General features: G+C 40.4%; 2 protein-coding genes across 2 annotated transcripts; both read right to left on the bottom strand.

Annotated features, from left to right (window-relative positions):
* Positions 1-696: 696 nt before the first annotated feature.
* On the bottom strand, positions 697-5,671 carry eif1b (eukaryotic translation initiation factor 1B). Its single transcript, XM_020509109.2, has 4 exons — positions 5,454-5,671; positions 4,734-4,897; positions 3,963-4,064; positions 697-3,189 (listed from the first exon to the last, which is right to left on the bottom strand). The coding sequence occupies exons 1-4, from the start codon at positions 5,482-5,484 to the stop codon at positions 3,145-3,147; spliced, it is 342 nt and encodes a 113-aa protein (XP_020364698.1). The 5' UTR covers positions 5,485-5,671; the 3' UTR covers positions 697-3,144.
* Positions 5,672-5,794: 123 nt separating this feature from the next.
* On the bottom strand, positions 5,795-14,429 carry LOC109909983 (putative ferric-chelate reductase 1). The gene is made up of 16 exons (XM_020509108.2): positions 14,216-14,429; positions 13,590-13,773; positions 13,273-13,406; positions 11,849-11,946; positions 11,532-11,691; positions 11,170-11,364; positions 10,814-10,915; positions 10,450-10,594; positions 8,926-9,033; positions 8,691-8,803; positions 7,227-7,313; positions 6,934-7,025; positions 6,783-6,841; positions 6,520-6,657; positions 6,261-6,286; positions 5,795-6,138 (listed from the first exon to the last, which is right to left on the bottom strand). Exons 2-16 carry the CDS (start codon positions 13,771-13,773, stop codon positions 6,049-6,051), a joined length of 1,731 nt encoding a protein of 576 aa, XP_020364697.1. The 5' UTR covers positions 14,216-14,429; the 3' UTR covers positions 5,795-6,048.
* Positions 14,430-14,660: the final 231 nt, after the last annotated feature.

Raw genomic sequence — 14,660 nt, forward strand, 5'->3', positions numbered from 1 at the left:
TATACTTTCTGGATGTTCCTCGGTATATATATGTCATTGAGCCAGTGTCTCTGTTATCAGAAAGTAGACATAAAACCCCTGTTGTAAAGTATAGAGAGGAACCTAAACTATGCTTGTCTGTTAATGAGGAGATGGCGTTTGTGGAAAAAGGAGTGGACAAATGTCCTTTAGAATTTTCTGTATTTAAAGTAAGCCTCCGCTTCAAATTTGCACAAAACAACATCTCATATAGGTGCACTCGAGTGAAGTCTAGCCAGCATCACAGTTAGCGGTTGTTGTCCACAGGCAGCCTGAATCTCTTCCTCTTATGGTCTGGCTGGCAGGCAGCATTCATTCCCTACCACAGCCCCCCCACACACGCCTCCTCTAGCCTGTTTAAGAGGATTATGGGCATGTTTTGACCCTGTAGGACGGTCAGGAGACTGGCTGTGGATGAGACCAGAAGTAACCCGATTAAAGGCTAGAGCTCCAGAATGGAGGCCAATGCACAGTATGACAGAGCCAGAGGTGAACCAAAATGAAACACAACATCTATATTTTAAGTGAGAAGTTACGCTGGTCCGAAGCCGAAAAATAAAGGAAATTCACATGAGAAACAGAAGGGACAATTTCACCCAGGCACTATCAAGGTTTTCCAGCACAGAGCTTTGACCTAGGACTCGTGTTGGGTTACTACTGTGCTGACAAACAAACATGGCAAATTCAAACAATGTATTGTGCAATTACATTTGTCATTAGAAGATATTATCATTGGGTCATATACAGTATGCTCATAACAAGTCACACGGTCAATTGTAGATATGAGAGGAAATAGGGCTAATGCAACTCAAACATAGATTGTAACCTGATTGTATTATAGTATTAAGGTTAATATAGAGAATATGCTATTAAAACGGGATGTTACATATATAGGGCATGGTTTTCCATATCAAATGCAAGGAAGGAAGGATGTTACATATATAGGGCATGGTTTTCCATATCAAATGCAAGGAAGGAAGGATGTTACATATATAGGGCATGGTTTTCCATATCAAATGCAAGGAAGGAAGGATGTTACATATATAGGGCATGGTTTTCCATATCAAATGCAAGGAAGGAAGGATTTGTTACATATATAGGGCATGGTTTTCCATATCAAATGCAAGGAAGGAAGGATTTGTTACATATATAGGGCATGGTTTTCCATATCAAATATTCATAAAACAAACTGCACTTACTGCATTTTTACAACAAAAAACATTTAGCAACAAGTCTCTGAGATCCATAATTAGACTATAATAAAACACATTATATTGCTTTGTAGTTTGTAGTAACAAAATGACACATTCTAACAGCCCTATTCCCTAATAGGGAATCGGTTGCCAAGATGTTACATTTATAGTTTGACAAGAAAAAGAGGGAATAATTGATAGACCGTTCAATCGGTAATTACACTTGACCATACTTTCTCCATAAATTGCAAGCAGCATAGCCTGGCTATAGCTCACCGGAGTCTTTGGCATCAAGCTAACTAACTTCATAATGTGATTTCACTGACGGAATTGAGATTAGGCACTAGAGATTAAGATGAGAAAGGTGATCAAATGCCCTGGGATTTTATCCTGAACGTCAAACATCAAAAATCCACCCCCACCCCCCCCCAAAAAAGGTAGCCTGGTAACCCAAAATAAACTGCTCACATTCTGTTGTGAAGTAAAACAAAAGGCAAACATAACATTTCAGTTTGGTTCCAAGCTATGACCAATTCCAATAGTATCAAAGTATGCTAGTGATTTGTCTTCAACAACTACCAAGTAACAAGTGATGGGTCGTTCGTAAACGACCGGCTTTTTGGTGAATCACATTAGTGAAAAAGCCATTCATTTGGCATACTGTTGCTACTGCTTTTAGAGTTCCAGACAATTATCTGCAGATAAATTATATAAACATCCTCTGAAGATTGTAATTCCTCACTGCAGGAGGAACAGTGAGGAGACATTTTCAGGTCCACACACATTATGCAACTTTGTAGATTAGCAATTTTTTCAGTTAGTTTTAAGCACTACTGAACAAAGAGCCATTTGGGAGCCAATTGAAATGCTCTTTTAGATGAACAGAGCCAAATAAGCAGGCTCACTGAAAAGACCTGAAACGCCAATCACTACCACTAACTTCCCATCACCAAATCCATACAACTTGGTCCCTATTCAGATGATCACCTGTGCATAGTTCTCCATCTTGGGAGTGATAGTTTAGATAAGTATTTTCTTTGAGGCAAAAAAAACACTATGATCTCCCTAATATCATAAATACAGTTTAAACGGATTACATTTTTTGGCCAAATATGAACGCAATTGCACTTGTTAGGTTTGTCCATGGAAGAGACATCAGGGAGGCATCGATTCAGTCACTCACTTTTCCTTTGCTTGTTCGTACACCGAACACAGAATCTGATTACCCTGTGGCTCTAGCTACGTGTGGGATTTGTAGAAATTAATAGTGCAGCTAGGGCCCTTCTGTTCTGCTGCAGACTCCCCAATATAGGCTGGTTAACGCTGCAGCGTTTAATCTGGTTTAACCAGGGTATCCAGAAAAAGCAGACAACACATCAAGCTCTGACTGACGAATAACATGACCAAGAGTATCCATCCATTACTCTACAGCTGTGCAGAAGGTCTGATAATCTAGGATATTGCATAGATGACAGGAAGTGGCTCAGTGGAATTTTGTACCTCTGATAAGACCGCTTCCTGACAGCACCATTTTACATGCAGATGTTTCACTGGGCAGTGATGTTAAGAAAAACATCAGCCAGGTTACAGTCCAACACTGGACTCCTGTCAGACCCAATACCCATCTGTTACAGGCCACAATGGGCAAACACTGCATGCTTGGGTGTGCTGAAGGTAATGTTGCATACATACAGGACATTGGGAGTTCATTTACATTTTCAACAATTGTACATGTTTCTATAATCAGATCAGAGATGGAGGATAAGGTGTGAATAAGAGGCGAGATTGTGTTATGCGCTTTAAAAAAATGTGACATTGTGTTTTTATTGCCTCAGAGTTTTACATCAGACATGCGGCTGAACTTTATTGGTCAATACATAACAGAAAAGTCTAAAAGCTGATGAGGTCCTGGTCTTGAAGCAACAGCATTACTTTAAAATCCGTGGACCTTCAACTGCTCCTCCCTGACAATGCCGATCTGTGTGTGGGGGGGGGGGGGGGGGGGTAGACACAAATTAGGCTACACAGTAACAGTAAGTCCACAGGACACACTAACAATACAAACAGCCAGTAGGTTACAGTCGATGTGACTACAGAGCCAAGAGTATGTGGGGAAAAAAGCCAATATTAGCATTTTTCAAACATCATGGTAAAAACATCTATACATGACCGAGCTTCACAAATCAATTTTTCGATACTTCCAGATGATTTGGACAATGATACACGAAAAATTTAAATATCGGTCCAATGACTTGAGTGGGATTTGTGTCACAAATGCTAAAACTTTAGCAGGTGGAAACAGTGCCAGGGAAAATAAACCAAATCTTGGATTGCTGTCATACCTTGTCCGTAGACTGCTTACAGGGTAAGAAAACCAATTAATGATTTTATCATTTGGGTGAATTACCCCTTTAAGGATTCCAGCATTAAGTTTCTGCACCACTGACAACCCAGTTTTTTTTTTAAGAGGCTACCAGATTCTTTCTAGGTGAAGTTCTACCTCAGAATCAAAACATTGTCACAACTTTGATAATGCTCCACTACAGTTTGGTTTTTCTATTGGTTTTCTGTTAAGTATTCATTTTAGACTATGCTTAAGTACTACAGAGTATGTGTGTGACCAAGTTGTGTGAAATGCAGCAAAGTATGTAACATCTAATTACTTGAAGGCATTTACTTATCCAGAGAGACTTACAATCAGTGCATTCAACAAGTGTAGGTAAAACAACCACACATCTGAAAGAAGCTTACCTCCATGAGGAACTGGCAGATGTTTTTTCTCTGGTCTCCCTGCAGCTGGATGACCTCACCGTACTCAGGGTGTTCAATCACAGTACCATTGCAGGCAAATTTCTGTCAGGCAGAGACAACCCCACGAAATCACATGATTAGCTTTGTGTAAATTAGCTGACATTGGCATGAAAAGTTGAAATAGTAAACACACACGGTCTTAGGTATTTGTTTTGTAACACATTCCAATTAGAGACATCTGAAAACATGACCAGTTAAATAATAGAAGACACAAGGAGAGGTTGAGAGGGGCATATGGCCAAGTAACCTTCCCATTAGCATTCAGTGCAGGACAAGCCCAAAGCCCCTTTCAAGCACTAGCTAGCTACATCCTCGTGTGTGTGTGTGTATATGTATGTATGTGGGGGGGAACCCCAGTAAATGCCCCAGTGATAACTGGTGGCTTATGGAATAAAACGGACCCATTGATGCTGCAAATAGATTTTCCACTCTGCAAAGGGTAATAGCCATAGGCCAAAGCGGTTCAGCATCATGCACTTTGAGTGTTGCTTGTCATTACAAATGGATGTAAACAAAAAGTCCTCAAGCTAATCCCTACCTACACATACCTCAATACTCCAGTATCTCTGCACATTTGGTACTGACAGTGTATATAGTTTCGTTTGTTTTCTTAGACTTTAATGTTGAATATTTCACTAGGCTAGGGCTTGCAAGTTAAGATTCTTGTACATAAAAAAATACAACTTGAATACGTCTAGACCGCATCATCACCTTCTTGAAGGCCTTCACAAGCTTCTTCTTGTCGTAATCGGCCGCGATCCCTTGAACAGTGGTTAGGGTCTTGCGTCCGTTTCGTTGCTGTATCCTTATGTGGATTTTATCTTCTGTCCCTGCCGGGAGTAAATCGTCACCCTTGGTTGCATCAGCAAAGGGATCTGAAAAGCGAAGGGGGGGGGGGGGGGGGGAGATCCTACGCGTTTATTTAGCTACTCATGCAAGGCTAAATTCGGTGACGGGTGTCATATCAAATATGCACTGTTAATAGCTCTAAAAAATGTTTTACCTAGAAATACCACTTTCTCGTCCTGGCTGGCTACTGTAATCTATTAGATGGTTAGCTAGCTTGGATTCAACGTTTACTAGGTGACTGGTCGTCTTGCCCCGTTTAGACACCCAACACGATAGAAGCTTAAACATGGATAACATCCCTAACCAACGTTAACGCGTAAGTTAATGACAGACCGTAGCTAACAGTTCAGCAGTTGCCATGGGAAGTTCGCCAGCCAACGTCAGCGCCAGCTTTTAACTATACAACTAGCTTACAATAATTTCGCCGGGCCCTCGTATTTCATTAAGCTGTTTTTCAAAACAGCCGTGGCTAAATTGTACCATGAAGTCAAGAATGGTCTAAATGTACATTTGCTAACGTTACTTGCTACTGTCAATTAACGTCAGCCTTTCTAGTTGGCTAGAATTTGCGCTTTAACTTACCAAAAGATTGGAGGTTCTGAATAGAGGACATGCGATATTAGGACGATAACTTTGTGGAGATGAAATATCTCGGCGATGTAATGCCGTGCCTATTTATACGAGTATTATTTAACAAAGTAGATCAAATAAAAAGGACAAAAGCAACCTCAGCGCACGCCTCGTATCCTTGACAAAATGGCTTCGAAAAAAAAGTATTCGAATCCGTTTGCTTTTGTTCGACTTCATCGTTGGTGCTAGCAAGACATCCACCACAATGAATCTTTGGACTCAATACTGCCATCCACCTTGTTGGAGGGACGTTGCCTAACCAGTAACTTTGGTTAAGATAAATAGGAAATGCATAGTTTGCACAATTGTTTATTACACATTTTGAACAATTACTTTATTATAAATCACTGACAGTATTAATAATGATATACATGTAATGTAATTTAAACATTATAGTTGAAGTCAATTTAAAATAGTTTTATCATCCAGTGTAAACAAGGTATCACAACCATTTTCGGTATGATTCAGAGCATAATGTTATAAAATTCTCAAATATACAGTCAAAGTGAGCTATATTATAGAAATCTGCCCATTGCTCAGCAGCTCTTCATGACATGGCAATTCCAACAAGTAGTGCTACCAAAAATGCCATATTTCCTAGGAAAAACAGGACCAGTAGTAACAAAGCCTTGCATGCCTGTGGGGAGAAATGAAAAGTAAAATCACACCTTAACAGAATAGTTAAGAATGTATCACTTTACAAATCACTAATACAGTAAGTATATTGAAAATGTGATTCAATGGTGGGATTCAGCTTACCGATTCAGAAGCACCCTCTTCGTTATCTAGAAAAAAAGAAAAAAAAGTTAGTTTATGTAGTATTTTTAAAGAAAAGTGAAACCTGTACACTGCTGTTGCTGGTATTAGTTTGTTTATTCAAGCTTATGCGTCGCCTATCGTCCTTCATCAGAGCTTTAGACAAAGGCCAAGAGTCATATTTTTTATTGAGCAACCTAGTATTGTGGATAGCATTAAACGCAATTTAACAAAATGAAAATGTATATTTGTTTTCGCTCACCACTGCACTTGCAGCGCATGTGAACATCTAGCAGGATGTACAGTGTTGCCTCCCATCCAACAAAACCACCCATCACCTTCAGAAGCCACTTATCCTCAGAGCTGTCAATCAACGACAACCCAGTGAATATGGCCACCACTGGAAGAAAATGTGAACACAATTACTAACATGTCCATAGAGCAACAAACATCTGACAAATACTGACTGAGAAAATAAACACTTTGTACTACGCAAATAAAAATATATTGATCACAATTCCTTACCAGCTACAACTTTTATCGCCACTGCATTTAAAGCATGCGACCAATTAAAGAGGAATCGCCTGTGAAAAACACATTGATAAAATATGGCACATTGTTTATAGACAATTACACATACGCAAACGCCCATACAGGAGGTATGATTATACCTTACCAGCGATGGTGAGGTCCACATCGGAACATGGCAACGATCAGCTGGAAGAAGGCCAGAATCATCACGACCCAGCCCAACACAGGATGGGCTCCCTATGAACACACTGGCCTCATAAAGTCTCTCGTAACCATTTCAATTATCTGAGCCTTCCATAATGAAGTAGGTTTGTTTGAGTAAGAAAACTGTAGGCTAGCCAGCATTAGTCAACTTCATTCAGAAGAAATTGGCTATTAAGACTGACGTTTGTTTTAATAATAAATGTATAGGCGCAATAAAAAGGTTTGATTACATACCCCACTCCAGCCTCCAACTTGTGAGAAGGACAAAATGATGGCAATGATGGTGGCAGCAACAGTTAGTGTCATAAGAAACACGTGTACCTGATGAACATAAAAGCCAAGAGGACATAATGTGGCATCATTATTTAGTACTAAGAACTTTCCACCTAATACAATCTAGACCAGGAGTTCTTAAACTTGAACTCCAATGAGAAATGTACCATCCTCCCGTGATGCAAATAGTCTTCCAACAAGCCAAATTAAGGCAAGGCGCGACAGGGTGAAATTACATTTTGCATTGGTCCTTTAATATTAGAAAATCAAATCAAACTTGATGCAAACTCTTTCTGTTTTATCATACTGTCAATGTTAGGAATTTGAACCACATTCAAATTGACATCTATAATTTCAAAGCTCACTACATTAAATCACAATCTAAAAGCCCATTACATAGAGAACGTTACAAACTAATATCTACGTAGTAACTTACTTTGTTGTGACGGTTATACAGACATACGTGTGATTGATTGGCTAAATTCGTCAGTCGTCTTTAATTGCCATTTTCCCCGAAAGTTGGACTGTTCAACTAATTTCTCATCTATCGTCATTCAAAGTGTGGTTATATTAGATCATCTTTGTACACGTTGAGAATATACTGATGTGGCAATTTTTTAAATTCTAGATAACATTTTAATTTTAAAGAATGCACTTCACGTACATGTGTTTAGTATTTTGCATTGAAAGATTAAGTTACACCAAGTATACCAAACATTAGGAACACCTTCCTAATATGGAGTTGTGCTTTTTGTCTCAATATGGCCCCAGTTCATCAGGGCATGGACTCTTACAAAGTGTCGAAAGTGTTCCACAGGGATGCTGGCCCATGTTGACTACAATGCTTCCCATAGTTGTCTGGATGGTGGCTCATTCTTGATACACACGGGAAACTGTTGAGCGTGAAAAACCCAGCAGTGTAGCAGTTCTTGACACACCGATGCACCTGCCATCTACTACCATACCCTGTTCAAAGGCACTTGCCTTACCCATTCACCTCCTGAATGGCACACAATCCACGTCTTAATTGCCTCCTTTATCCTATCCTGCCCCCCACCAGGGTGTGGTGCCTCGCCTTAAAAACAAAGTGTTTGATTATAGATGTATTCTCATAACTACGACACACCTCACATGCCTAGGGCCCACATCCTGACCCATAGGCAAAGAAACCGTTATCTAGACGTGCCAATGTGATAGATGTCAATGTGCTGGCTTAATATAGCTTCAGATGTCTGCGACTGGGAGTTCCAGGATCTCAGCCTCGCAAACACACATGACAGCCCGCTTGACACACTTAGCCAATCATGCTATAGTAAAAGGTACCAATTCGATAGCAGTGGGGTGGAGACATTTCAATCTAAGGCGGGAGATTACAATCGAACGCCGTTGTACTGTACCCAATATGTTAGTGTAACAGAAACTCACCAGGAACCAAACATCGTGCCAACATTCCTCCCCATTGGCCACATCTTTGAGATACCTGGCTGTGATCATTCCTAGACTACCTGTGGTCATCCATGCTATCAACATCAGGGCACCTGAAGCGCAACAGGATAACCAGTCATCAATACACTAGTATCTGTAGTTATAATCAGTATATTACAATAACGTTTGAAGTTATGCATGCAAAGTCTGCTCAATAGGACAACAGTAACATTACCATGTGCTTTGATAATAAGAGGCTGGGTTGCATTGGTGATGCCCTGAGGTCTTGAAATATCCATCTTAGTGTCACTGAGGAAGGTGCTTGTATGATGCCCAATTTCCCCTGTAAAAGTCATCCAAAAAGAGAAATAGGATAATCTTAGTTCAGCATTCATGTGTGTCGTATGTTGGCTTGACGTCATCGGTACCACGCCCAAAATATTAGAATTAAGCAATAAGGCCTTAGGGGGTTGTGGTACATGTGCCTTCGGGAAAGTATTCAGACACCTTGACTCAGGTTCCAGCCTTACTCTAAAACGTATTAATTTGTTCCCCCCCCAATGTGACACATGGCATTCAGTCCAAAGAGTTCAATCTTGGTTTCATCACACCAGAGAATCTTGTTTCTCATGGCCTGAGTCTTTTAGGTGCGTTTTGGCAAACTCCAAGTGGTCTGTTATCTGCCTTTTACTGGAGTGGCTTCCGTCTGGTCACGCTACCATAAAGGCCTGATTGGTGAAGTGCTGCAGAGATGGTTGTCCTTCTGGAAGGTTCTCCCATCTCTACAGAGGAACTCTAGAGCTCTGTCAGAGTGACCATAGGGATCTTGGTCACCTCCCTGACCAAGGCCCTTCTCACCCGGTTGCTCAGTTTGGCCGGGCGGCCAGCTCTAGGAAGAATCTTGGTGGTTCCAAACTTCTTCCATTTCAGAATGATGGCAACCACTGTGTTCTTGGGGACCTTCAGTGCTGCAGACATTTTTTAGTACCCTTCCTCAGATCTGTGTCTCGACACAATCCTGTCTAGAAGCGCGACGGACAATTCCTTCTTACTCATGGTTTGGGTTTTGCACCAGCATGCACTGTCAACTGTGGGACCTTATATAGACAGGTGTGTTGCTTTCTAAATCATGTCCAAGCAACTGAATTTACCACAAGTGGCCTCCAATCAAGTTGCAAAAACATCAAGGATGAGCAATAGAAACAGGATGCACCGGAGCTCAATTTCAAGTCTCATAGCAAAGGGTCGGAATACTTATGTTTTTTACTTAATACATTTGCTAACATTTCTAAAAACCTGTTTTCGCTCTGTTATTATGGGTTAGTGTGTAGATTGATAATTAAATACATTTTCGAATTAGGCTGTAACGTTACAAAATGTGATGGAAGGGGTCTGAATACTTTCCGAATGTACTGTACCAGGGCTAAAGGCTGGTCTTCTGCACGACAAGTCTTGGATAGCCCTTAGCCTTGGTATATTGGACATATTCGCAAAGCACCTTATTGGTATTATAAAATGGTTACCAATGTAATTAGAAGTGAAAATAGTCATACCCGTGGTATACAGCCTGATATACCACGGCTTTCAGCCAATCAGCACTCATTGTTCGAACCAACTAGTTCATATTCCTTGTTAGATAACAAATCTCAGTTATAGTATTCTGAAAATCAAATGGAAGAGGGATACAACCATGTCCTCTCCCCTCTTACCCTACCATTACTGGTGCTACCTTAGTGTAAGATTTGGTCTCATACTCTACCATTACTGGTTGGTCCGTGAGCAAACATGAGGTAGTAGGGGGAACTGGACCGTACCGATCGCGGAATTGAGATGGGGTTCCTAGTCGTGAAGGAACAGCTAATGATATCATCCTTCATTGAGGATTTAACATCAGAAACATTTCCCTACAAAATGACAAAGAAACATTTGCATCAATACCGATTGTTTTAGGATTTATTAAGCATCAGGGTTGTGGTCAATTCCATTTAGATTCAGTCAAGTCAGGAAGTAAACTGAAATTTCAGTCCCAATCATTGGAATGGACCCCAACCCTATTAAGCTTTATGTAAACACCTACGCTATTCATGTCATAATAACAAGCGAGCGTGAGAGGAGTGCAATACCAGAGGAACTATGTCCGGCCGCCTTCTTCCTGTTGAATAGGCATGTTGCAACTGGATGATCCCGTTACTGTCCCGGCCACAAATAAAGATGTCATCATCTCCCTTATGGGAAGATGAGAGGAACACAGTCACATCTGTTGAATTTTCTCATTCAAATTGTAGTGACATTCAGTCCAGTTACTTTTATATAAATGAAAAAGGAACAAGTTTAGTTTGAAAATTGTTTAAGGGATAGCCTGGTTACAGATCTGCTAGCCCAGTCTTGGCAACTCCTAATGGGCATTGTCATGCCAAACATGTTTGACCATTAGGAGTACCAGGCTAGATGAGGGCAGGTTGAAGGCAGTGAGCGTTACCATCATCTGGTCATCTGAGAAGCCGATGGCGATGTAGCCATCTGAAGGGCCGGTCATTTCCAAATGGATGGCTGTATCCCTGATAGAGGTCATAGCAGATAGGAAGTAACAGTCTGGGCTGACCCCAGGGTCACAGTTCAGAGGTTGCCTGAAACAGACCTTACTGCTGCCACATCCAGCACTCGAGATGGACAACTGTTGCAAACAAAATCAATCTTACTGTAAAGCACTTGGGACAACTGATGTAAAGTGCTTAGAAATATATACTTTTGAAAATCTAATATGGCAATATTGTCAGAGTGAGTTACTTGTGATACATTAAGACAGATGTTTCAAATACTATTATCCAACACCATACGTACTGAGGATTGCGATGGAAATACTGCTGTAGATGAGGCGGAGGTGGTCGAGGTGATGGGTATGGATGTGCTGTTAGCTGGTGTTGCAGCAGTGCCACTGAACGTGACTGGATAACTTGTCACGCCAACCCAGAAGGTGGAGAAATCTATTACAAAGGATGCACTGGCAGAACAAATAGTTAATGTAATAGCATCAAGGGCTGTTTTCCCAGACTCAGTATTACACTAAAAATCATGTTCAATGGTGGTTCTCCAGTCATTGATCGGAGGGTATAAGTACTGAACATTCTGGTTCAGGAGCTACAGGATGGATGAATCACCTGAATTGGATAGAGTTAAAGCCATATGATGTGGGGGCCCTCCATGTTCCCTGGATGGATAATTTAGCTGATGCTGATGTGTGAGAAACTGCAGACGTCTGGGAACAGGAACAAAATGATCCATGAACATTTAGTTAGGCTTTATTCCGACGCAGCAGGGTGATTCCACACCAGGAAGGCCTAAAAATATGTCTGGTATCGCAGATTTTCTATGTGAGAATTACCAGAAGACTTTCTAGAAAGGATGTTTTATATTATTTTTACATTTGTCTCAAACCATGATGAAAGTGGCCATTTTAGACCTATACATGCCTCCTGTAAGACCCTATGAATCGTACATTACATAGACATGGTGTCATTTTTTTACATTAATATGAATTTATTTAACATTAAATATATACCAAAAGATGCATGTCTAAAGAAAACAGAGCACACTTTCCATGGGACAACCACAGCAGGTTCAACTTGCCCGGCTCCCATTCTTTGTCCATCTTTCACCAACGTGGATGAACAAGAGCTCAGTTTTAGGCTTACTGGAATTCAGTAAGCCTAGAGTTATTTTTTTTATAAAAAAATAAAAATAGTTTAAAGGTCCCTGCTACTACTAGGTCTCAGAGTTTAACCTGGTCTCCACACACACACACACCTCAGACTTGTGGTGCAACCTCTAAATTATGAGCACCACCAACAGTTAATGGAAGCACTGGTTAAAAGGAAACTCCCTCTGCTAGTGATTTGCTGAATGTGCGATCTTAAAGGAGGGCTGTGGTTAACAACCAATGTCAATTTATATCTATAAAACTGGCATCATCTTCAAAAGAAAGAGCCCACTGGAAATTTGAGCAATTTGAAGAGAATAATGTTTAAAAAAAAATATTATTTATATATTAAAAGGGAACTTGAGATTCAGATTATTTTAAGTTAATTTATTCAATATGAAAAAAAGATTTGAATCTTATTTTAAATCCATATTTAGATCACTATTAAGAGTATAATGACACCAAGATAGCTGCATCATGTATGGTTCACCGATGTAAGGGTCTTACAGGAAGCATAATGATTTTCCCCCCAAAAGATTGTAATAAATACATCCTCCCAAATTAAGTTCCTATGTGAAAATGTCCAGGCCAATCAGATGCCGCCCCCCCCCCCCCCAAAAAAGAAATTACCTTCCTGGGGTCAAATGGACCAAAACATATTTCATGAGCAAACTACATAATGTAGGCTAGTGGGTTTGGGGTAGCAGGAAGAACCATGTGGGAACAGGATATTTGATCACTTTGTAAATAGAGTGTTTTACATCTCAAATACAATTTAAAAAAAACTACCCTTTCAATGTCATGTAATACTGTAGCTCTCATAACAGCAAAACAGGCTATAGGCCATGTGGGAAGACATAATTACATTTATGGGAAAAGACTCACAGGTTGTCCGTTGCAGGTGAGGAGCTGGGCCTCTCCACCTGTTACAGTGAAGACTCCCAGAGGACTGCTTCCATTAACTGCTCTGGCTTGTAACATAAACCCAATGAATGGAGTGGAATCTGCCAGGAGCCAGACTGTTAACACAGTGTGTAGATGATTTAAAACACCAGTTGCATCACCATAGAAAATGGAGACAGAGATTCAGTCCATATCTACTTTTAAAAGAAACCCTGCAACAGCCAAACCATAACATTAATAAAAACTATAGTGATGAGTGTTCAAGATCACTGCATGAAAAATATGACAAGACTTCTCACCTGTGATTTCATCGCCCTCCTTGAAGCTGGACCGGTCAGCGGTGACAGAGAATGGCGCAGGGCTCTGCTGTGCGGTTACGAAGTGTTGCGGTGCCATATCCTCACACGCCTCAGTCACCTCTCCGGAGCTGTAGCACCGCACGACCCGCAGAACACTCGCAATGATCAATATGTATCGATCCATCTAGATTAAATGAAACCGAAAAATAATTAAAAACAGGCTACTGATGGAGAGCGTGGCGTACCAGAGTCGACAAGTTAGGGAGTTTGGGTGAGGGCAGAATTTCTAGTTTAGTGCCTTGTGTGAGGTTAACGTTAAGACAGATAGACTACCTCCCTTCTGGATACTAGTGTGACAAGTACGGCCGTTGCCTTAAGCACTTAACCCTGTGAGACCAAAGTGTTTTTAAAACACAAAAATACAGCTAGTTCTGGCTCAGAACAGTTCGTTTCATTACTATTTATTTTCTACATAAACACTACATCTTATAGAAGACAACAGTTGCTACTATACATCTGGGTAAAGGACATTAATTATGTAATACAAGTAAACTGAGGATGCAACCTAATAGAAATACTTCATTGCACAAAATAGATTGGTATTAGGTGATAAAACAAAAGCTCGCCTTTCAGACAGACACACTACACAGGGAGTCTCCAACCCTGTCCCTGGAAAGTTACCCTTCTGTAGGTTTTCACTCCAACCCCAGTTGTAAATAACCTGATTCATCTGATCAACCAGGTCATTATTAGAATCAGGTGCGGTAGATTAGGGTTGGAGCAAAAACGTACTGCATGGTAGCTCTCCAGGAAGAAGGTTGGAGAGCCCTGATATAGAACAATCTGAAAACACCATTGTTGCTCTATCTGGCTTGAGCAATTAAATAATCAGGCACACCTGAAGTGTTACCTACCATGCAAAATTAAGCCAATACAAATGAATACAATTTAAATACTTAAAGTAACTGTCCATTTTTTCCAGATTTCTATGAAATATATTACCTATAATTAATTACAATATGAGTGAGATAGTTTCTTTTCCAGAAAATGGTAATTATGTTAAAACGCCGC

This window comes from Oncorhynchus kisutch, linkage group LG18, assembly GCF_002021735.2.
Source record: "Oncorhynchus kisutch isolate 150728-3 linkage group LG18, Okis_V2, whole genome shotgun sequence".
NCBI lineage: Eukaryota > Metazoa > Chordata > Actinopteri > Salmoniformes > Salmonidae > Oncorhynchus > Oncorhynchus kisutch.

Bases quoted from the DNA above. Each gene is read 5' to 3' on its own strand.
- eif1b (XM_020509109.2), bottom strand. From the start codon at position 5,484: ATGTCCTCTATTCAGAACCTCCAATCTTTTG. The intron at 4,065-4,733 runs GTGATGATGCGG...TCTGCCTGACAG, and splicing joins TTGTGAAGGCCTTCAAGAAG to AAATTTGCCTGCAATGGTAC. The intron at 3,190-3,962 runs GTAAGCTTCTTT...CCCCACACACAG, and splicing joins TCTGCCAGTTCCTCATGGAG to ATCGGCATTGTCAGGGAGGA.
- LOC109909983 (XM_020509108.2), bottom strand. From the start codon at position 13,773: ATGGATCGATACATATTGATCATTGCGAGTGTTCTGCGGGTCGTGCGG. The intron at 11,947-13,272 runs GTGAGTCTTTTC...TCCTGTTCCCAG, and splicing joins TCACCTGCAACGGACAACCT to ACGTCTGCAGTTTCTCACAC. The intron at 11,692-11,848 runs GTGATTCATCCA...TTGTTCTGCCAG, and splicing joins TTTAACTCTATCCAATTCAG to TGCATCCTTTGTAATAGATT.